The sequence below is a fragment of the Dysidea avara genome, chromosome 3, assembly GCF_963678975.1.
Source record: "Dysidea avara chromosome 3, odDysAvar1.4, whole genome shotgun sequence".
NCBI lineage: Eukaryota > Metazoa > Porifera > Demospongiae > Dictyoceratida > Dysideidae > Dysidea > Dysidea avara.
In genome coordinates this window covers 22,415,526-22,436,281 of record NC_089274.1, presented here as the reverse complement: position 1 = coordinate 22,436,281, position 20,756 = coordinate 22,415,526, and the positions used below count along the sequence as shown (strand labels likewise).

The window sequence follows — 20,756 nt, the reverse complement described above, 5'->3', positions numbered from 1 at the left end:
GCAAGCACTCTGTACTAGTCAAAAAGACAATGTACATACAAAACAAGGAATTGCTATACATGGACAAAAAGTTCACTTTGCATGGTGCCTAGTGGAAAAGAGATCATAAGTAATTTATCCTAAATGTGTCGTAGTGGTAAACTGAATTACAACTAATGAGCCATTATCTTGAAACTTGTACTGCTTGGCTTCTACACAGTTCCCATGTAGTCTCATGTGGCAGCCCCCTTTTTTTCCTGCGGACTTCAGCGCATGGTCTGCAGGGCTGGCCACAGACTAGTTCCCATGCAGTGTAACTAAACTATAGGTGCTAATAATAATAAATCAGAATACTAGTTCCCCTGCTGCAGTAACTAATAGGAAGAGGGATGACATGACTTTGGTGGTTTATCAGTGTAATACAGCTATTAAACTTTCAGTTGATCACTTGACACAAATGCACATAACTACTTACTGACTGCTTTTTAAAATTCATCGCATAGTTTGTTGCTACAACAGAATTTTAATCTGTGAAATAGCTATGGCTAGCTACATTGAAAGCTACATTCTGTGACTCAATCAAGCTAATATCATGTGACTTGGGATCATGTGGGTGATTCCCTTTCATTATGACTGACACAATAAAAATCATCAAACTCTTACATTTTCATGAACTGCATGGACACAATTGAGAATGATTCTTTTGTGATGGGTACAATAAAAGTGAGTTACAAAATAATAATATTATGTGAAAAGTTTATTTTAACATGAACATGTTATATCTTTTCTGACGAATCACATCATGATACTAATAGCTATTGGTGTAATGCTTAATGTTGTCACTATCTGAATTGTATACTGATTGTCATTTATAACACGTAGTCCTGAACTGGTATAGTAATGTCCCTACAGTATACTGTCATCTGATCATTAATTGGTGTATCTGATTATGTGTGAAAATTCCAATTGTGCATAATGTTCATGGAGGAAAACTATACAAGTTTTATAACCATTATTATACATCTCATGGTCTAACTGCTGTTTTTACAGAAGATTTGCACACACAACTGACACAATGCAGCAATTGCAACTAAATATTTTATGATGAAAAGTATATACAATGAATGATGAAAATGAAAAGTGCAGCATTAATGAATGGTGAAAAGTACAGTGTTAAACAACCATTCTGTGCGAGACAATTGTGAGGTTGGCTGCACATCTCAAACCCACTTGAAATGACAATGCTATAGTGCAATCTTTCAGTGGTAAAATGTTTCTTTAAAAGTGTCGATGCTCTTATTTTTGAGTAGAGACAACTTCAGCTATATACCACAGATTGGCTTTTCCAAAGGGTAAATGTTTGTATTAGTACCAGTGGAACTCAGTTGTATAATATACAGACACCTTGGGATCTTATCCCAAGTGCTCTGATTGGCTATCAAGATGCCTGATTTTCCACCTTCTCTCAAGTCTCTATAGCTAGTGTCCTTGTTGAGATAACAGTTTTAACACAAGGTTTGCATGTGTATGACTATCAGTATGACATTAATAATTATAATGAGGCATAATTGACATTTCCTATTGAGGTAGCTAGCTTGCTTAACAGTTATAGAATCACATAATATAGGAGGCTATAGGATGTATTGCAGTTATTGTAATGAAGAAGAGATTATATAGTTATGTGGCTATTGAGGTGGCTATAAATGTTGGAGATGTAGACCGCTGAGCTGTCCTGAGTTTTGCCACTTGACCCCATAGGGAATGAACACTGAGTAGCCTGGAATCAACCTAGCTGGGTCACGAATTTCTCTGGGTCAGCCGGGTCACATAATCCGTGTCTGATCAGGATCAGTTAGTGGACTAGTTACGTGTGAAATTAAATAGCCGGTTCACTATGTGGATGTCAGGGGCGTAGCCAGGGGGGGTTCAAAGGGTTCGGACGAACCCCCTTTTCAGAGTTAAGAGATACTCTAATAGAGCAGTCAATTACTCTAATAAAGCAGTCACAATGTTCATGAGGCAGTGTAGCTTACCTATGAAGCTATAAATTTTACATAACAGACGTGATATAGTTGGTAAGGATAACTAGCTATTATAGACTCTTTCCAAAACCACGCCCTCTTTAAAATAACTATGGTAACCGACCAGCCGCCATTTTGAATGGGGCCAGTACAAATAATCTCGATTGCGTTGCGTAGAAATTCGGTGTTGACAGCAGCCCGAACAGAGCAGTTTTGATGAACAACAGACTATGGAACTCTTCGAGGTTACAGAATTAGTGTTTCTGGTCAGAGACAGGTGGTTATCAGGGCTGAGCAGGGCGTAAAACATCGACAGCACTAATTTCATTGTCTCCTGGTATCTCTCGCCTTGTGTATTAGTACAAGTGGGTACTGTTAACATCTGTGAGCTCAGCTGCTGCCTGCTACAATCACAAGTTGTCAAATGCAGTATAGCCACTGAAGAATATTGGTATATACCTCTTGGATTATTCAAATAAATCAAGCATAAGCAAGGAAAAAATAAATACAAGTCAGAATTTGATCACCTGGGAGTTCCTTGTTTTTACAGTATACGATTGAATTAAGTGCCATTAGGCCACCACCTACTATCTTCATCGTTGTCCTTTTAAAACTGTATTAATTTTATTGATGAGACCACCATATCTATTTGACCTGGCAACTTCAATATCTATCTCTTCTTCCAGAAGAATGTTCTTGGGCAAGGATTGCTCCAAATGGAATCTCGACACTATTGCTAAATTATTTTTTGTAATTGTTATTCCTTGCCACACCCACTCATTGGGTACAACCCCATCTGTGGCAGTCTGTGTCTGAGGACACACCTTACGTTATATTGTATCACATGGTTTTCATCAATAATAATAATGATGGTTTTTCTCTTTCTGACATTTTGTAAGTATATGGTACATGCTTACTAAGATCCACTGAGTCAACACATTCAGTGACTGAGCATAGAAGATGCATCTTGGAAAACATCTGAATATATCTGATTATTGCCTAGTGCTGCATGGTACATCAGCCCACAGTATCCAGGAATACTTGTCAGACGTACATGTCAGTAGCACAAGCAGTGATATTGCAATAGCACAATCCATTGTGCCATCCCATGTTTCATGTATCATTTCAGTACTATTGTTTAAATTGCAATACATCAACTCATATGAATAATAATACAATTAGTTCATCATACCCCACCACATACACACATGATTTTGATCATACACATATACCACAGTAGCCACCCTACAATGTCTTGTTTCGTATCAAACTTGACCAATGCGTTATCCTCAGATAAGTGTGGGCGTGAGGAGTACATACTCACCACACCAGGGGGCAGCTCTATGCTTTACTTTGTAGAAGTGTTGCTTTCCTGACTTCTTCAGCTTCAGTACAACAATTTCAACATTTTCACATAGCACTAGTAGTGAGGCACAGTACATTGTCAATGTGTATCAGCTTAAAACTAGTCACAGTATGTAACAGATGGTAGCTCTCTGTAAGCTGTATTTTACACCGGCTCACAATAAGTTTATTTACATTGGCATGTCAAATTGTATTGCAGTCACAGGTGAATGGACAGTGCTGTCTCTCAATTCTGTACTGGAAATTCACACCCTGTTTGTTTTCTGTTATGTGCAACGGCTCAGATTACACACACCAAGGCTACCTCGCACGTACCATACAAGGAGGGCCATTTATTGACCCACTAATAATCCAAGAGCTTGTCCAAGAGGTATATACCAATATTCTTCAGTGGCTATACTGCATTTGACAACTTGTGATAGTAGCAGGCAGCAGCTGAGCTCACAGATGCTGACAGTACCCACTTGTACTAGTACACAAGGCGAGAGATACCACGGGAGACAATGAAATTAGTGCTGTCGATGTTTTACGCCCTGCTCAGCCCTGATAACCACCTGTCTCTGACCAGAAACACTAATTCTGTAACCTCGAAGAGTTCCATAGTCTGTTGTTCATCAAAACTGCTCTGTTCGGGCTGCTGTCAACACCGAATTTCTACGCAACGCAATCGAGATTATTTGCACTGGCCCCATTCAAAATGGCGGCCGGTCGGTTACCATAGTTATTTTAAAGAGGGCGTGGTTTTGGAAAGAGTCTATTGTCGTGACCTTTTTTTTTTTTTTTTTTTTTTGGTCTTCAACTGGTTTTCAGCAAGTTTTTTTGGTCTTCAACTGTTTTTCAGAAAGGTGCCCCCCCTCTTTCCAAACTAGAACCCCCCTTTTGGAAATCCTGCCTACGCCCCTGATGATGTGTATTAACCATCATAGTCCAGCCAAGCTGCTTCTTTGGTGAGCCACGCTCACTAACTTGTTGGGCTGTTGGTAGGCATACGTCAACATTTATCAGTATATGTGTCGTTGTATGTAGGTACGCACGGAATTATGTCCCGTCTGCATGCGCAGGCTTTCCGCGTTAATGCACGATGCCACACCCAGAACTGAACGTGCTGTACTGTATGTAGACTAACGTAGAACCACGCCCATGCACTAACTAATTACTAACTAACTGCATGGTTGAGTTTTATCATAAAGTTATAGCTACCAGGGCAAAGTCTGGCTCAATTTTCATGCAATTACGTGTATCTTGTGCTGTTCTTTTGTCCGGTTACATCTCAAGGGATATCTCAGATGAGATCTCAGCGGAGGCCGCCAGAGACTGGCAGCAGACAAGCAGTAACAGCTCAGCCTAGGATTCAGCGGTCTAGTCAACATGGAAGTACCCAGCTAACGACAGTTAAACAGGGCAGTTCCTCTCATCCTCAGTGTCATGAACCAATGCGAGAACCAATGAATAAGGTTAGTTGTTAAGTTGAAATATACTAGCACTTAAAATTGAAAACTCGCATATGCATCAGTTGTTTTCCTCAAACTATTTCATATCAATTAGAGCACTGATATTAAATCGATGTAAATTATAATTATACTGTTTCATTACTGTGACAAGGGGGTGATACACAGGCACTTACTGTAAGTAGATCTGCACTTGAATTGCGGTCTAAGTCCGGCAAAAGGTCAAGGCCACCAAATTTGTGCCAAGTCAACAGTCAAGGGTAAAAATTTCCAACCCACAATCAAAAAGTACTGAAATATTGTCACTAAGTCACAGGTCACAAAGGCTCTTAGTCACAGGTCAAAACGAAATTTCGGTGGGTCAAGATTTCAACCGCGGTGGGTCAAGATTTCAACCACAGTGGCAGATCTATACTTACAACGCATACCTATGTGACACCCCCTTGTTGTGAAACTTCGCTTAGCAAAAGTTCTACACAGATGTACAATACAACAAGATTACACAATTAGTTTTGGCAGTTACTACTAAAGTAACTCTACATTATATTTTAAATTATCTACGTGTGTCACAGTCAATCATGGTGCTGGGTAAATTAAGTCCAAATGGAGATTGTTCTTAGAATGAAGGAGTATTTAAAAGGGTTTTTTCTACAGGACAACTGGATCAGTTTGCAGTGGTGGTGGCCTCTTGATGTTATTATTGGTGGTAGAGTATATTGGTGGTACGAAGATTGTTAAACATTTTATAAAAGCATGTGTAAACTAGTTTTCATTTGATGGCTCCCAGGAAAGATCTTGGAGTAAGGATGTTACACTGTGCATAGGATCATAGACATTACATACATACATATCGAGCAGCACTCCTGTCAGCTCTCTCAAGATTGTCTATAAGATATTGTTGCCAAGGTGACCAGGCATACTCAAATTTTTGGTCTGAGTAGTGCTTTGTATGCCAATTCCTTACTGTGAACTAATGAAGCTTTGATGTTCCTTCGCAGCAGGCCTAGCGTGCTATTTGCATTTGCTACTTTCTCATAAGCATGTTAGTCCCATTTAAGGTTTGACTGTAACGTGACACCAAGATATTGACAGTGGTCTGTACATGGCAATAGAGTGCCATGAAGTGAGTAATTATTGGGAAGATATTGAGGAGGAGAAATGCATGCAACAGCACTTTATTATGTTCTGTTAGTCACGATTGATTCACTGAAGCTTACTATTGCTTTTTTGTGGAAACTGAGGGTGCATCATGTGGTAACACTGTTTAGTTAAATGCTATTAAGGGCATTCGGTTGATTTCATAATCAAACATACCTCTAAACAACACAAATAACAGTGGATATACATTACCATCTTTGGGAAAACCAGTCTTATTGCCTATTTATGATTCTTTGCCTTTCAGAGCATCAATCCGCTGTACAAGTAGCCAACAGCTAAGTTTCCCACCATTGTAATCAGTGTATTTTTACATGCATCAGCAAGCTCCAACAGGGGTAGTGAGTGAGGAGCAGAGGGGAGGGCAAGAGGTTGTTTACAAAATGAAAGAGGAACTCAGTATGTATGCCCAGTTATGCATGGGACATTCAGGGCTCAAAACTGGATAAAATAAAAGGCAATTCACACACAGGTCTTTATTCAACACCACGTAGCTGTACAACCACACAAAGCCATTCCCAGGTTGGCCAAAGCTCTATCAAGGCCCAGATTACTCATGCAGCTTGCCACTGGGCCTGGGAAAAAGCAGCCAGTGAAAGCAGACCACTCACGCTCTGACAGTAAAATTTGATAGTGTGCTTATGTAGCTGTGTGTTTGTGAATAAGACTGGGTTCCTCAAGTCCAGTCACGTGCATTTATTTTAACCAAGTTGTTGTTGTCATATATAGATGGATGTATGTAGTATTCAGTACTCACTTCTGACTACTGTATATCCATTTATTTCTACAGCCATGGAATGAAGCACAGAAGAGAGTATCAAAAAATGTCAGTGTTGCCAGTGCAACAAATGAACGCTATACATTAGCTGCTCCATCCAGTCATGATCATGATAATGAGGATGAGTACCTGGTAGATGAGAGTAGTGACTCCTCCAGTGTCTACCTGTGTGTATTGGATGGTCATGATGGACGAAATGCTGTGGAGTTTGTGAAGAAGTATTTATGGAATAATCACCTCGCTATCTCAAGGTCAGAAAATCCTGAGGATGCTATACAAAGATGTATCAGAGATGCAGATACTGAATATTTTAAAAATCTTGATCATCTATTTGTTGAAAAACTCACTATTCAGATGACAATACCAAAGGTGAATACCACTTTAGTTAAGTTTTTGTGTGTGTGAATTAGGCCTGAGTCAAATATGCTCAATTTCAGGAATTTCCCAAAAATTTCACCCATTATGCTCTTTCAGTGTTCCTATTATGCTCCTAAGTGAGCAACATTTGTGATGACAATTATCATGGAACATTTTAATCAGTGAATGCTCTATTAGAGTATTTCACTACAAATTGACGTCTATTAGAGAGTATCTATCTAAGGAGCTATGTACAATGCATTTGAGTGCTTTATTGTAGAAGATAGAAGACACTTGATGTCAGACTGTTGTTTAGGAGTTTCTAGCTTAACTTAATTTAATATTGTAAATTAGTTGACACGTACACTTAACTTAGATCAGCACATGCTGACTCATACACATACTCACATGCACATGCTGATTATATAAGCTGATCATTGTACCATTTTTTGCAGGCTAATAAATTGTTTCATCATTATTGCAGTTTGCACTGACTACTCTATTAGAAAGTATCAATCTATTTTCATGAAATTAAGCTCCATAGTTTGAAATATCCACCTAATATGCTAGCGTTATACTGGCTTAGCACTCCAGTCTATTATGCTTTTTATTATGCTGGTATATTTGATGCAGGCCTAGTGTGAATTGGTTGGTGTACTTGTTTTCTTTATTAATTAGGGAATGAAATCTTATGAAGCACATATAACATTTCCTATTGAGGTGGCTCGCTTGCAACAACTAGAATCACAAATTTCTGGAGGGTGCACAGCTGTTGTAGCAGTTGTAAAACAGGATGTGATTTACGTGGCCAATGTAGGAGACTCCAGGGCCATCTTGGTGTATGAGACAAGTGATGGTGCATTACAAGTCTCCCAACTGAGTGAAGACCATGATGTTCAAAATGAAGGGGAACTAAAGCGACTGTCAAAGTTGGGACTAGATCGTAGAGAGTTGAAGAAGTCAGGCAGACTGGGTACTCAGGAAAACACTAGGAGTATTGGGGACTACTCCATAAAGGGAGGATTTAGAGATGTGGATGTGATCAGGTGAGAAGCTCGTTAATGTAATGTGTTGCTAAAGCAGAAGCTGTTCACTGTCATGTGCTGTATGGTTGCTCCATTGAAGAAATATTTAAGTGAGGATATAGGTATTTTGTCAAGGGTGTCAGAAATAAGGATGCAAGCTAAAATGCATTCATACATAGCTACAGAATTTTCTCTAAAGGGTATTACCATGATCTGTATATATGACCAGATTTGTGATAAGGGGCCTTCCACACACATCCAATTCTATGAACTTGGGAGACCATAAATTAGTTCGTAAGTAACATATCAACCTGAAATTTTCTCCATCCATTAAGCTGTGTTGGTGCTTACTATTGGCCAAGCTTCAAGTCAATAGCATTTTTTAAATCTAAAGTTATGGATCGTCAAAGTTGGTACATTTCATGTGTGTGTGGAAGACCCCTTTTCGCAAATCCGGTCAAATATAGGTACATGAGAATGGTATGGTTGTATGGAGAGGCGCTGAGGTCTATTAAAAGTGTGCTAAAAAGATTGAAACAACAGGATACCATCAGAAAAAGGACTTTAATATGATCACAGTTTCAAGCTGAGCACATCTGTTTAATATGCTGAAAGTCTCTGTAGTGTAGCCAGGGTATATGATGGGAATATTGATGGAAGCAAAAGTTAATAAATCACTGTATAGTGGTGGTGTATTCGTATCAGTTAAACTGAGATTATACGTTCTAATCATAATAATGTGACCCAGTCTGACAAAACCGGGCTTATCGCCTATTTAAAAGTATCGAGAAATTCTGGTTTTTAAGTATTTAGTGTGTTGTAGCTCGCCAATGATTGAAGCTATGTGTACCAAATTTCACACGTTTTACACCAATTCCTTACCTTCCAGAGCATCCACTGTACAAGTAGCCAACAACTAAGTTTCCCGCCATTTTAGATAGTTTTTAAACTAAGGTTGACTGTATCAGGCGAGCTGCAAATTGGGTGGGAGGCAGGAGCCCTGGAAGGCGGGCAAGATGGTGTTCAAAAATTGAGAAGGAAGACCAAGGGATGAATTAGGCCAAGTTTTGAGCCATTGAAGTCTCAAAACTAGCTAAAATGAAAGGAAATTTACAGCAGAGGTACTTATTCAACACCACAGAGCTGTACAGCCACATACGGTCATTCCCAGGCTGACCAGAGCTCCATTAAGGCCCCACACCACACATACAGATCACCACTGGGCTCGGGAAAAGCAGCCAGCAAAACCAGACCACTCAAGTCTAGCTGATTTTAAGTGTGGAATTAGATAGTTTATTCATGTAGCTGTGTGTCCTGGGTGAAAAATCGAATCTGCTGACATGGGTGATAAGACCGGTTTTCTCAGACTGGGTCACATATGATCCTGCAAAACATGATAGCGTTGCTTAGATGATTCACCAAATTAAGATGATGCCAACAAGTGTTTTGTCCCAAATCACCAAATTTTTGATAAGTACCTTTAAAAATTGAGTGGCTCATGATTTTCTCTTAATTGTCAAAGCTGATAAAGTGTTGATTTATCAACCTTTCTTCTGTCAAAATTTCTTAATGTGCAATAGTAGCTATATAGAGTAGGGGTCTGCAGGGGTGTAACCTCCTAGAAATTGTTGCAATTTTATGTTTAGATGTTTTTATACGTAACCTAGTTCTTAGTAGTCATCAATACTTACTGATTGTGAGCTATATATGTATCACATGCATGTAAAGGACAGTCACTACTCAGTCTGAAACTTATGTTTGCAGCACCATATTATGTAAATAATGCCCTCAGAGAAATTCCACAACTGATAATGTGGCGATTGTTTTTTAAGTGTATTTGACTGTTTTATTAGGGTATATTGAACTTATACATTTGAGGTGTTTGTTGGAAACCAATTGTATAGTTATGGCACACTATACATACATTTCATACTCATATTTGAGGTATATATGTGCAGCTAATAAATAATAATGGAGGGTGGCTGTGGTGATCACTCGATTTACTGCTGAACAGCATTAAAAACATCACTGAATGAATTATTATATAGAACATAGCTATATACCCTTACCCCCTCTTAAATCCTTTCCAGCTATGAATTCAGGGATAGACACAAGTTGACACAGATACATGTTTTTATATTCTGTAGCTAAGTGTGTTTGGTTGTTATTGTTGTTTATATGACTAATGTACATTTTATTGCTCACAGTCATGCTACTAGTGAACCAGGAATTGCTGAGCCACATGTAACAACAGTGGAAATTAATGATAAAACTTTCAAATACCTCATCCTGATGTCCGATGGAGTGTACAAGACAGTTATGTTACTACAGACAGCAGCTGGTCATGATGGTAAAGCTAGAAATGAGAATGAGATGGTAGCTTACTTAGTTGATAATTGCGTCAAGGAAGGTGGAATCCAAAAAGCAGCTTCAAATGTTCTCAAACAAATCGATCAAGATCAATACCACTTATACCAGAAATCAGCTCGTAAGGATGCTCGTTCCCCTGCTGCAGTAGCTAATAGGAAGAGGGATGACATGACTTTGGTGGTTTATCAGTTTAATATAACTCATTAAATTTTCGGTTCATTGCTTCAGTGAATGACAAAATGCACATGCATAACTTCCTGCTGCATTTTTTAAATCGTTGACTTGTCACCTTGTACAACTGCATTTTCATCTGTGAGATTAAATAGCCATGGCTAACAACATCAAAAGCTACATTCTGCATGTGACTCACATTAGTGTAATGTCATGTGATTTGGGGAAATCCTCATGTGGTAGAGCAGTTGTCAAATGCATGATAATAATAGAACAGTCACCGCCTGTGAGAATCCTGCACACAGACCACACTGAATTGCTGAATATTATAAAAACTGGTGTCTGAAGCACCATCCCATAGGCACCAGCATTTAGCCTGCTAGCAAGTGCTAGGTAGTTTGCAGATAAAAAGCACATGGTCATTTGTATGCCATTATATGGTAGTTGGCTTATAACTGCCTGGCTGTGACCTGTCAGTGGCTATCACTAAACCATACAACTCTTTGATTGATTTGATGTTAACTATACTTGCAGCTTTTGGACTAGCTGCTCTTCCATGCAGGGGAGCCATGGCCCTCCTGCTGAAAAATAACTTTTTAAAGGTTTAGGGGAAAAGTTGCAGTATAGATTGGCATTGTTTTAGGCTGTTTTGGAGTGTTGATGCATGCTGTCCCCCCAGTATACTTTATATGTTTTAGGACTGAATTTTTTTTCCATTTGTTTCAAACATAAATTTTAAATTTAATGGCTACAAAATTAAGGTTTCAGTTAGCTAGCTAGAGCTATCTTGAAATTAGTAAGAAAATTCCTTCAAAAAATGTCAATGGTACACAGTAAATCGAACTATGAAGGAATACACCTAGGGCTGGATAGGCACATTTGTAGCTGAAGTATAGCAGTTAACTTATACAGTCTGGCATATCATAGGATTTATACCTTCTCAAAGGTCCTTGTTAGGATAATATTCACAGAATAACAGAGGTGGACAGGGATCCAGGGTAGTTAGCATCATAGGCGATTCTCACTAGCTCCCTACTATATATAGTAGCCGCCATGAAATATTCACATATGCCGGCATTACAGTTGGAGTTGGCTTATCTGGAAAGTTGCACATCTATTATACTAAGACCCCTAGTCTGGCCTGAATATTTAAATCCAAGAATGATTCTGCTGTGTCCTTCAACACAACCTCAACTTGCTATCCCAATGAGCCACAGTTTGGCAAATGAAGTTCAATGTAAGTAAGTACATATACTAATCAGGTGCTCCCGGTGAACCCAATTCAACACAATTACCATTAAGACAACCACATTTTATAAGAACATTCCTATTTGGGCGTCCTACTTTCCTATTCGGGTGTCCTACTAAATAAATCTTTACCCTGGTCAAATCATTATTGTGAAAACAGCACCAAAGCATCTCTAGTATTTAACTTTCAAAGATGTAACTTGAGTAACTGTTCTTCTTCTGTGAAGCTTCTGCTACCTCACCATAGATCGTCCCATGATAGAGATTTATTAGTCCCAGGTAAATCTACCTGGGGTTTATAAATCTTATAGCCCCATCATGGAGTATGCAGCATCAGTTTGGGATCCACATCAACAAATTGCATCTAAACCATAGAAAAGTGCAGCATATAGAGCTGCCTGGTGGGTTACATCTGATTACGATAGATTTAGTAATGCATCGAACATCATGATGTTAGAAACTTTAAATGATGTAAGATTGGCGGAATCCTCAACTTGTCTGGTCCATCATCAATACCATCAGAATTCTTAACTACATTGTGACAATCTCAGCTCCACCACCCTAACCATGCATGATCAGAAAACATATTTACTAACCATGCAATTCACTAGACATATAACAAAAGAGAACCATCATTAGTAATAAGATACAATATACATTATTAGTCCTCGGTCTCATGTGACCACAGTCAGACCAAGCAAATTAAATGAGATTTTGTGGGCACGGCAAGGAGTGTGTATATGTACAAAAAAAAAAGACTAACAACAACAGCAGCAACATTAATATAGCAAAAAAAAATGTATGCATGTAATTTTGCTTGGGGAAGTATAGGGTGAATTTTTGCTGTTTATCCTTAGTCCTCCCATATCAGGGGTGGATCTAGGAATTATAAGGGGGGGGGGGGGGGGCTAACTCAAGGTTGGGTAGAAGTGCGTGGAACTAGGGGGCCTGGGGGCATGCCCCCAAAGGAAATTTTTGACAAATAGATGCTAAAATACTGCAATTTGGAGACATTTCCACATAAAATTCATAATATTTTCTGCCTGTAGATATTTTACATACAGCCTTTAGATTCATGATAGGTATGGCTCTCTAAAGCATTTTGCTAATGGAAAAGTTTGGGTAGGTACAGACAACATGCACCCCTCTCACAATTGCACAACACTGAATAGGTGTATGTTAGAATAATAATGTTGAAAGTGGAAAATTTTGAAATTTGAACAATACAAGATTGAATCTGAGAGCATTTTCAATGGAAATTGTGTACCTGAATTAAGTATTGTCATGCACAAGTAGATGAATGAAGCCTTTTAAACAGACCAATGCACTTCATTGTATGTATAGGTGCAGGCAAATTTGGAAAATTCCATAACAGAAACAACTACAGGTTTCCAGTGAATGTTCTATTAGAGTAGTTAGCTGACTGCTCTATTAGAATTATGCTAAGACAAAATTTCATTATAATACTCAGCATATTGATCAAGTAAAGCCTAAATGTGAAGGGGGGGGGCTTCAGCCCCCAAAGCCCCCCCTGGATCCGCCCCTGCAAGACTCAGTTAAATAGAGTGAACTCTTGATGTTGGTTGGGCACTGAAGTATTGAAATTCCGTCGTATAAAGCCATATGATGAATTTGCCTTTTTACACTGTAAAAAATTAGTAGTGAATTGCTCTGCCACAATACTCACTACTTTAGTAGTGATGTTCACTACTTTTTGCAGTGAACGTCACTACTTGGTGGTCAATGTAGTGATGTTCACTACAAATTTAGTAGTGAACGTCACTACACAAAAATAGTGAGTATTGTGGCAGACATTAGTAGTGACGTTCACTAGTTTGTTTTTACTGTGTAGTTATGATTTGGATGTGGTCAGACCATGTAAGCTTGTTGTTTAGTGTCACACCTAAGTATTTGGCTTGCTGTACTTCTCTAATCTGTGAGTTTAGAATTGAATATTGGAACTTGACAATGTCTTTATTATTAGTAATTCTTAAGAATTCGCATTTGGATGGGCTGAAACACATGTTCCACTTATGTGCCCAGTTTTCAAGGATAAGTAAGTCTCTTTGAAGTATTTTGCAATCATCATCTGAATCAATACTGCATCTATAGATTAGCACATCATCTGCATACAATTTAATAGAGGAAGAAATATCTTTGGTATAATATCATTAATAAAGCACAAAAATAAAAGGGGAGCCAGGACTGTTCCTTGTGGAACACCCGAGGACACCGTGGATACAGAGCTTTTTTCTCCATTTACCATGACCTGCTGTGACCTATGGCTATGCTTAGACACTCTACGCCTCTAACAGTAGGCATTCCAGTATCCGAGATTTTTTAATAAAAAAATTCTCCGTATATTCCCCAATAGAACCCTGGCACAAAATGACAACTCGTGTTTAACTTGGGATTGCTCCGTCATCTGAGCTCCAATGAGGATAAAAATCGCTGTGGGGTTTGTCCACACGCTGATCATCATGAAAATCTTAGTTTTATCGTGTGCGTTACATATAAGTACGTTTTGTGTTGTTTTGTAATCTTTTCAAACCTTGTAATATATGTAGAATACTTTAAAACTTAAAAAAACGTACTGTCGGGTGGAAAGTAGTCACTGGTGCTTACTTTAAAGTGCATAGTTACTTCACTCGGGTTAGCGATTTTCAGCTCCAGAGCAATTTTCTGATGGCTGAGTCATCAGCTCAAAAGTATGAACCACTTCAAAGTCGGCATAACTATGCCATAATTGAACCACAACTCCACCTTAGGTATTGTTGCATCATTGTGGCACCTCCACTTTAGTTGTTTACCTTTATAAGTTGTTAACTTGATGTTTTTACCAACTTGAGATAGCCACTTGCCTATATGGGTATACACCATTGTATTGAGCAGTGTGCAATAGGTGCTCACCACCGCAAGTAGCTATACAAAGATTGCTGAGATCCAATAAGACCTGAAGTTATTCTCATTACATGTACAAACTTGCAGCTAGAAGCAACTGCAGTTTCAAGATAGTCCAGATTGCTAGATGGCTTCCTGATTCAATTGTGCCATTTTTCCCTTTAAAATGTATGGGGATCCCTGGAGAAAAAATGTACCCTTTTTTAGTTTTTAAGCACTGTGCATGCCAAAGTAACTAATTCCAACCCAACAAACTATATATTTCTGAGATCGGCAATCAATACTCTATCTATTGAGCATATAAAAAGCCTGTTTTTCCAAAATTTAAAAATCGGGCTGGAATGCCTACTAATAGTAATTATTAGATAATTATTTTAGCTGCGCTTATTTAAAATTAAATAGTGGCGGGCTGGGTCTTCGCGATCTCAGTACGAGTCGAAGTGTCATGTCAGGTACTTCAGTGTGTAAATTTAAGAGTACATGTAGTACACAATGGGCGCATGTGTTGATAATAAGTTGGGGTGGTAACAGAACTAACAAACCTACGCGATTGGCGAGCGGTAGCAACAAGCTGCAGACACGCGCGCTGGGTTGTTAAGTTACAAATAACCTTACGTACATTCTGTACATTGTTTTAACACTATTACATGATCATTGTAGAACAATCTCACCTCTCCAACTACGTAGAAATCGGTCCTCCTTAATGCACCTATCAATGTGTTGCCCTCCCCCCCCCCCCCCCCCCGGCGTAAGTGGCCTTTACATGGGGAATTGACACGGAACTGTTGCCCCACTATGGGGCATTTGACGATCGTTCATTAAGCGTTTAAGTATGTTTTTGTTGTAACTTTCTATGCCATGTCAAATCCCCTTGTTGCAACTGGGGCCAACAGTGGGGATTTGACACGATAGGTTTGCCCTACTATGGGGCATTTGACATTTGGCTGTGTCAAATCCCCACTATAGCCCCATACATGATCCCATAGCCCCATATGTGATTGTAATGCCCATTAGCGTGTTGCCCCTAGTGGGCTTTGCTAATTAACAATAATAATAACATACCCGAGGGGAGGGTGGTGAGGCAATACATTGATAGGTGCATAATATGTTATCTTAAAAAATTGACATCCCTCACACTTTCTACGCTCTGCTCCCATGGTCGAGCCCATGGTTAGAACAAATTTATCCATTTACAATCAAGAATTGAATCTTTCAAGAATTCCTTTTCCCCTAGAACATTAAGGCTATGGGATCTTCTACCTGATGATGTGATTGAATCAGACAGTTTAGAAAACCTTGAACAATTAATGAGTAATATATCATGTACTTTAATACTCATGTATGCGGTTTGTACATTGAACACAATAACAATAACGAACCAGAGATAATAGAGGGGCGTGTAACCTTGCACATAACAGATGCGTCACAAGGCATTTTCTTGTTCAAGGTCATACCCATCCCAGTGATATTCTGATAGAACTAGACCGAAATCAACAGAACTGTTAAGCTATCCTGAGCAATAGGTAGTACACCCCTCGAGCCAACCATTCTGCAGATCTATTGATGTAATGTATGTTCTATTAGAGTACTCAGTTTACTGACTATATTTAGGGATTACGGTAATTTGGGCTTTCTTGCCCAATAATATCACCTGAAAACAGTCTCACCTTTCCTTTATAACAGCTCAGCCCCGTTAGGAATAACCTATAAATGTCTTCAGAGCGACTCTAACCCCTTCCAACAAATTTCTATGAAATTTATATTTTTCTATTTAACAGAATTTTATGCTGACTGATTTACTACTAACTGATGCCTCCATCCAAGACAATAAATGAGGGTACAGGTTTGATTTCTTCACCATTTGACATTGAAGATGTGCCTTTTCACTGACGGCTGTACGTAAACACACGAATCATGGACCTACCTTGTCCTCCTTTGTGTCCCAGTTGTTATCACTGGCAACGCAAAGTGTTGATTCAGTGCAATACAGCTTTACTTCCCTGTGGCTGCGTTGAATAACTATTACGCTTATCGCCCATATTTTCCATAGCAACAGGATTGATTGCAGAGATGTTTCTTGTTCTGTTCTTCATTTGTAATATTGTGTAATGGGTAGAAATAGCTGGAAACGAAGTGTAACGTTTAATTGTTGGGGTGCGCATTCAGGCACAAAATTTATACTATGATAACAATTTGTTTAAGGCATGCCTTGCATCAATGATGTGGTATGTGCAGGTTCAGTAGTCATAATCTACTGTATAAAGTTGAAATGCTGTCTGTCTGTCCGTGGTTCAACTAACAGTAGTACTTATTGACCCCGGATTTGCTGCTTATGCTAATTGCTGGCACCAATGAATTTATCAATAGAAATTTCTAGCATGTTTCATTCACTGTACGGTGCAACAAAAAGGTCTCCATTACTGCAAGTTTGTAAACAGGTCTTTCAAGCACAGCAACTTCACACTACATAGAATGGTGATTGCATACATGCAAAAATGCACACACACACGCGTGTGCACACACCATACACACACACATACACACACACACACACACACACACACACACACACACACACACATGCACGTACACAATAGGCTTAAGCCAATCGTACTTTGAAAAGTAGCCCATCATGTCTTTAAGCAATGCTCTAAAAGCAATCCTGTTATACTCACTAAATCTAAATTAGAAGGAAGGAATTGTGAAGTATCAGTATTTTCTGACTGTTGCATTAAAATAAGTGACTGCTCTATTAGAGTATCTCAATGCTTACATGCAACTAGAAAGTTTAAATCTTTTACTGTTTAGTGTTTATTGAATCCTTAAACTTTATGTTAGACTCAATGCTTAAAGAAGTGAATCTCCTTAGGCTTTGTGCATCCTCGACATATGTACCTAAATTTCAACTTTCCCAACCTTAAAATCTTTATCTCTTAAAAGTTTAGCCATACTGTAAATAAACTCTTGCATTTTTTCATGAGCTGGACAAAATTGAGAATGATTCATTTGTGACAGGTAAATTAAAAGTGAGTTACAAACAAATACATTAACCCCAGGTGATTACATACATGTTACTATTATCTGTGACAGGCCTAATGTTATTACTGATTTGTACAGATTGTTATCTAGGAATGTTCCCAACAGTACAGACATCTGGTCATTAATTATGACTTAAAACATTTTGCAAATGTAAACCACAATGAATTTTTATAAAATTGGGCAGCCATAATAACTGCAGGATCTATGGGTCAATGCCATGGCTATTCAAAATGCCACCAGATACATGAAGATGTTCCTGTAAAGAGACTCATGGGCTAGCAACAGTTATGTAGTGATCATGGAATACATCATATTCAAAACCCTATTGTGTACCTGACACATGGACCCCAACTGCCAAGCATTTGCTGTGATAACCTATTTTTTGAGATGGCAGAGATTTTGATAGATTTAGTGTTCTAGTCAGATTTCAGTATAGCAATTCTTTTTGTACTAGTTATATAGGTGTATTGAACTACCATGATAGAATTGTCATAGTATTGCTACAAAGCTATATAGCTTGGAGTGTGGTAATAAGGTACTGTATTTCCATTCATATTGTGAATAGTGTGTAACAGTGATGATACTATTATCAAGGCATTGTACAGTGGAACCTCGGTTATCTGGACCCTACTTATCCGGATTCTCAGCTAATGAACTACGGAAATGTCTGCTCTATTAGAGTAGTGACTGTTCTATTAGGGTAGTTGAAATGCTAATATAGATTTTTTTTTTTTTTACGGTTATTTGTAATTTCAGAGATGTGGACTTTTCAGACTTATGGAGCACCATTGGTCCCAAGGGGTTCAGATAACTGAGGTTCCACTGTATGTAAAAGAGAGCTTTTAAACTTCTTACATTTGTAGTAACATTTAAAATGTTAAAAGTATGACACAGTAACACTAACACTTGTGTGCAGCTTTTTAAAGAGAGGGGTGGTTAATTAAGTACTGTTTGGGATATAAATGTGTTCTATTCTTGATCTCTCCATTATAGGCAGTTGTTAGTTTGGTGAAACTTATGCACCTATCAAAATATTGCCCCACTATCATCCCCCCTCCCCTTTGGGCGTAGGTGAGGCTTTACAGGGAGAATTGACATGAAACACCATGAGGCATTTGAAAGCGACCAAGTAATTGCTACATTTTATACAAGGATAAATCCCTGTATTACATGTACCCTGGAGTTTATGGTGAGGATTGGACATACTAGGTTTGCACCCTACTATGGGGCATTTGACATTCTGGTGTGTCATATATCCACCACAGCCACATATATGCCTAAGGGAGGGTGGGGAGGGGGGGGAGCAGTGGAGCAATAATTTGAAAAGTGCATTACACAGGGCCACACAGTACATTATTGTATAGCAGACAATGGATGTAGATGTCAATGCACTGTCACTGTCTCTCCATAGGATAATGTCAGCAAACAATATTGATTTAGGTAGTGTACCAAATGAACGATATGCTCTAGACGCTCCATCCACTAAGGATCACGATAATGAAGATGAAGTTCTAGTGTATTCCAATAATTTCAGTTTGTGTCTCTGTGTGTTTGATGGTCATGATGGCATATTGCCTACAAAGTTTGTAAAGAAGTATTTAAATGGGTGGGTGTTTGGTAAAGACAGTTGGCTGCGCATCTCAAACTCAGACAATCCCAGTCAAATTGAAAATGCTCTTGTGCAATCTTTCAGTGATGTGGAAGAAAACTTCTTTAAAAGTATTGATCCTTTTGTTTCTGAGAAAAGACGGCTGCAATCAAAAATACCAGATGTAAGTGTTTGTTGTAGTACAGTAGATCCTCAGTTGTCCGACCCTCGTTTATCCGTACTTTTGTTTATCCGAAATTGGAAATGACAGTTCTATTAGAGTATTTTGAGTAAAAGTGTATCTTCTATTAAAGTATTTCAACAGAGCTCTGTATGTAAATTTATGGGCTTCACTTATCTGAACACTGGGGTCGGATAATCGAGGGTCCACTGTAGTACGGTCCTATATAATATGCAAACACCCTTGGAACCTATCAAAAGTACCAGGTGTCCTAATTTTCCATGCCAGTCACTCAGTTTATGTATCAATAAGAGATACTCTGGGACCTTAACTAAGTGTCTGGACTATGTAGGTGTCCTCAAATGGTCACTTTAATGAGTTCCATTATGTACGCATAATATCATTAAAATGTGCAGGCCATGAAGTCTTATGAAGCACAAATGATATTTCCTACTGAAGTAGCCCGCTTGCAACAGTTAGAATCGCATGTTTCTGGAGGATGTACTGCAGTTATAGCAGTTATCACAAAGAAGAGATTGTTTGTGGCTAATGCTGGAGACTCCAGAGCCATCCTGGTTTACCAAGAACATGGTCAACTTACTTTACGCGTTAGACAACTTAGTGAAGATCATGGCGTTGAGAATGATCAGGAGATACAACGACTTGCAGCAATCGGTTTAGACCCCGAGAAGCTGAAGAAGTCAGGTAGACTGGGTACCCAGGAGAACACTAGGAGTATTGGGGACTACTCTATAAAGGGAGGATACAAGGATGTGGATGTGATCTGGTGAGGATTAAAGTGCAGTGACCCTCTTTCAAGAGCGGTTAACAGGCCTCAAAGAGTGTGTGTGTGTGTATGTGTGTGTGTGTGTGTGTGGGTCAATTTTGACTATAAAGTAGACAGTGGTAGTGATAGACATGAATTACCATATTTACTTGGTTAAACACTGCACCTTCAATAGTAGCTGCATTTGAGTGGTACAATGATTGACTTCAAAAATAAGGGCTTCAACATCATTTTCAAATTCGAATATTCGCTGCATCAATTATTAGAACTAAGGTAATAAATGTTGCAGCATTCAACCAAGTAAATACGGTATATTTTAAGGAGATGGGGTCTGGGGCATACC

General features: G+C 38.7%; 2 protein-coding genes across 2 annotated transcripts in view; both read left to right on the top strand.

Moving 5' to 3' along the window:
* The window catches only part of LOC136250272 (TGF-beta-activated kinase 1 and MAP3K7-binding protein 1-like), a 59,796-nt gene that overhangs the window by 37,856 nt on the left and 1,184 nt on the right, over positions 1-20,756 (top strand). The gene's annotated exons all lie outside the window — the stretch shown is intronic.
* Positions 4,517-10,839, top strand: LOC136250274 (TGF-beta-activated kinase 1 and MAP3K7-binding protein 1-like). Its single transcript, XM_066042459.1, has 4 exons — positions 4,517-4,819; positions 6,759-7,115; positions 7,782-8,149; positions 10,336-10,839. The coding sequence occupies exons 1-4, from the start codon at positions 4,652-4,654 to the stop codon at positions 10,703-10,705; spliced, it is 1,263 nt and encodes a 420-aa protein (XP_065898531.1). The 5' UTR covers positions 4,517-4,651; the 3' UTR covers positions 10,706-10,839.

Bases quoted from the DNA above. Each gene is read 5' to 3' on its own strand.
- LOC136250274 (XM_066042459.1), top strand. From the start codon at position 4,652: ATGAGATCTCAGCGGAGGCCGCCAGAGACTGGCAGCAGACAAGCAGTA. The intron at 4,820-6,758 runs GTTAGTTGTTAA...TTATTTCTACAG, and splicing joins TGCGAGAACCAATGAATAAG to CCATGGAATGAAGCACAGAA. The intron at 7,116-7,781 runs GTGAATACCACT...TTTATTAATTAG, and splicing joins TTCAGATGACAATACCAAAG to GGAATGAAATCTTATGAAGC.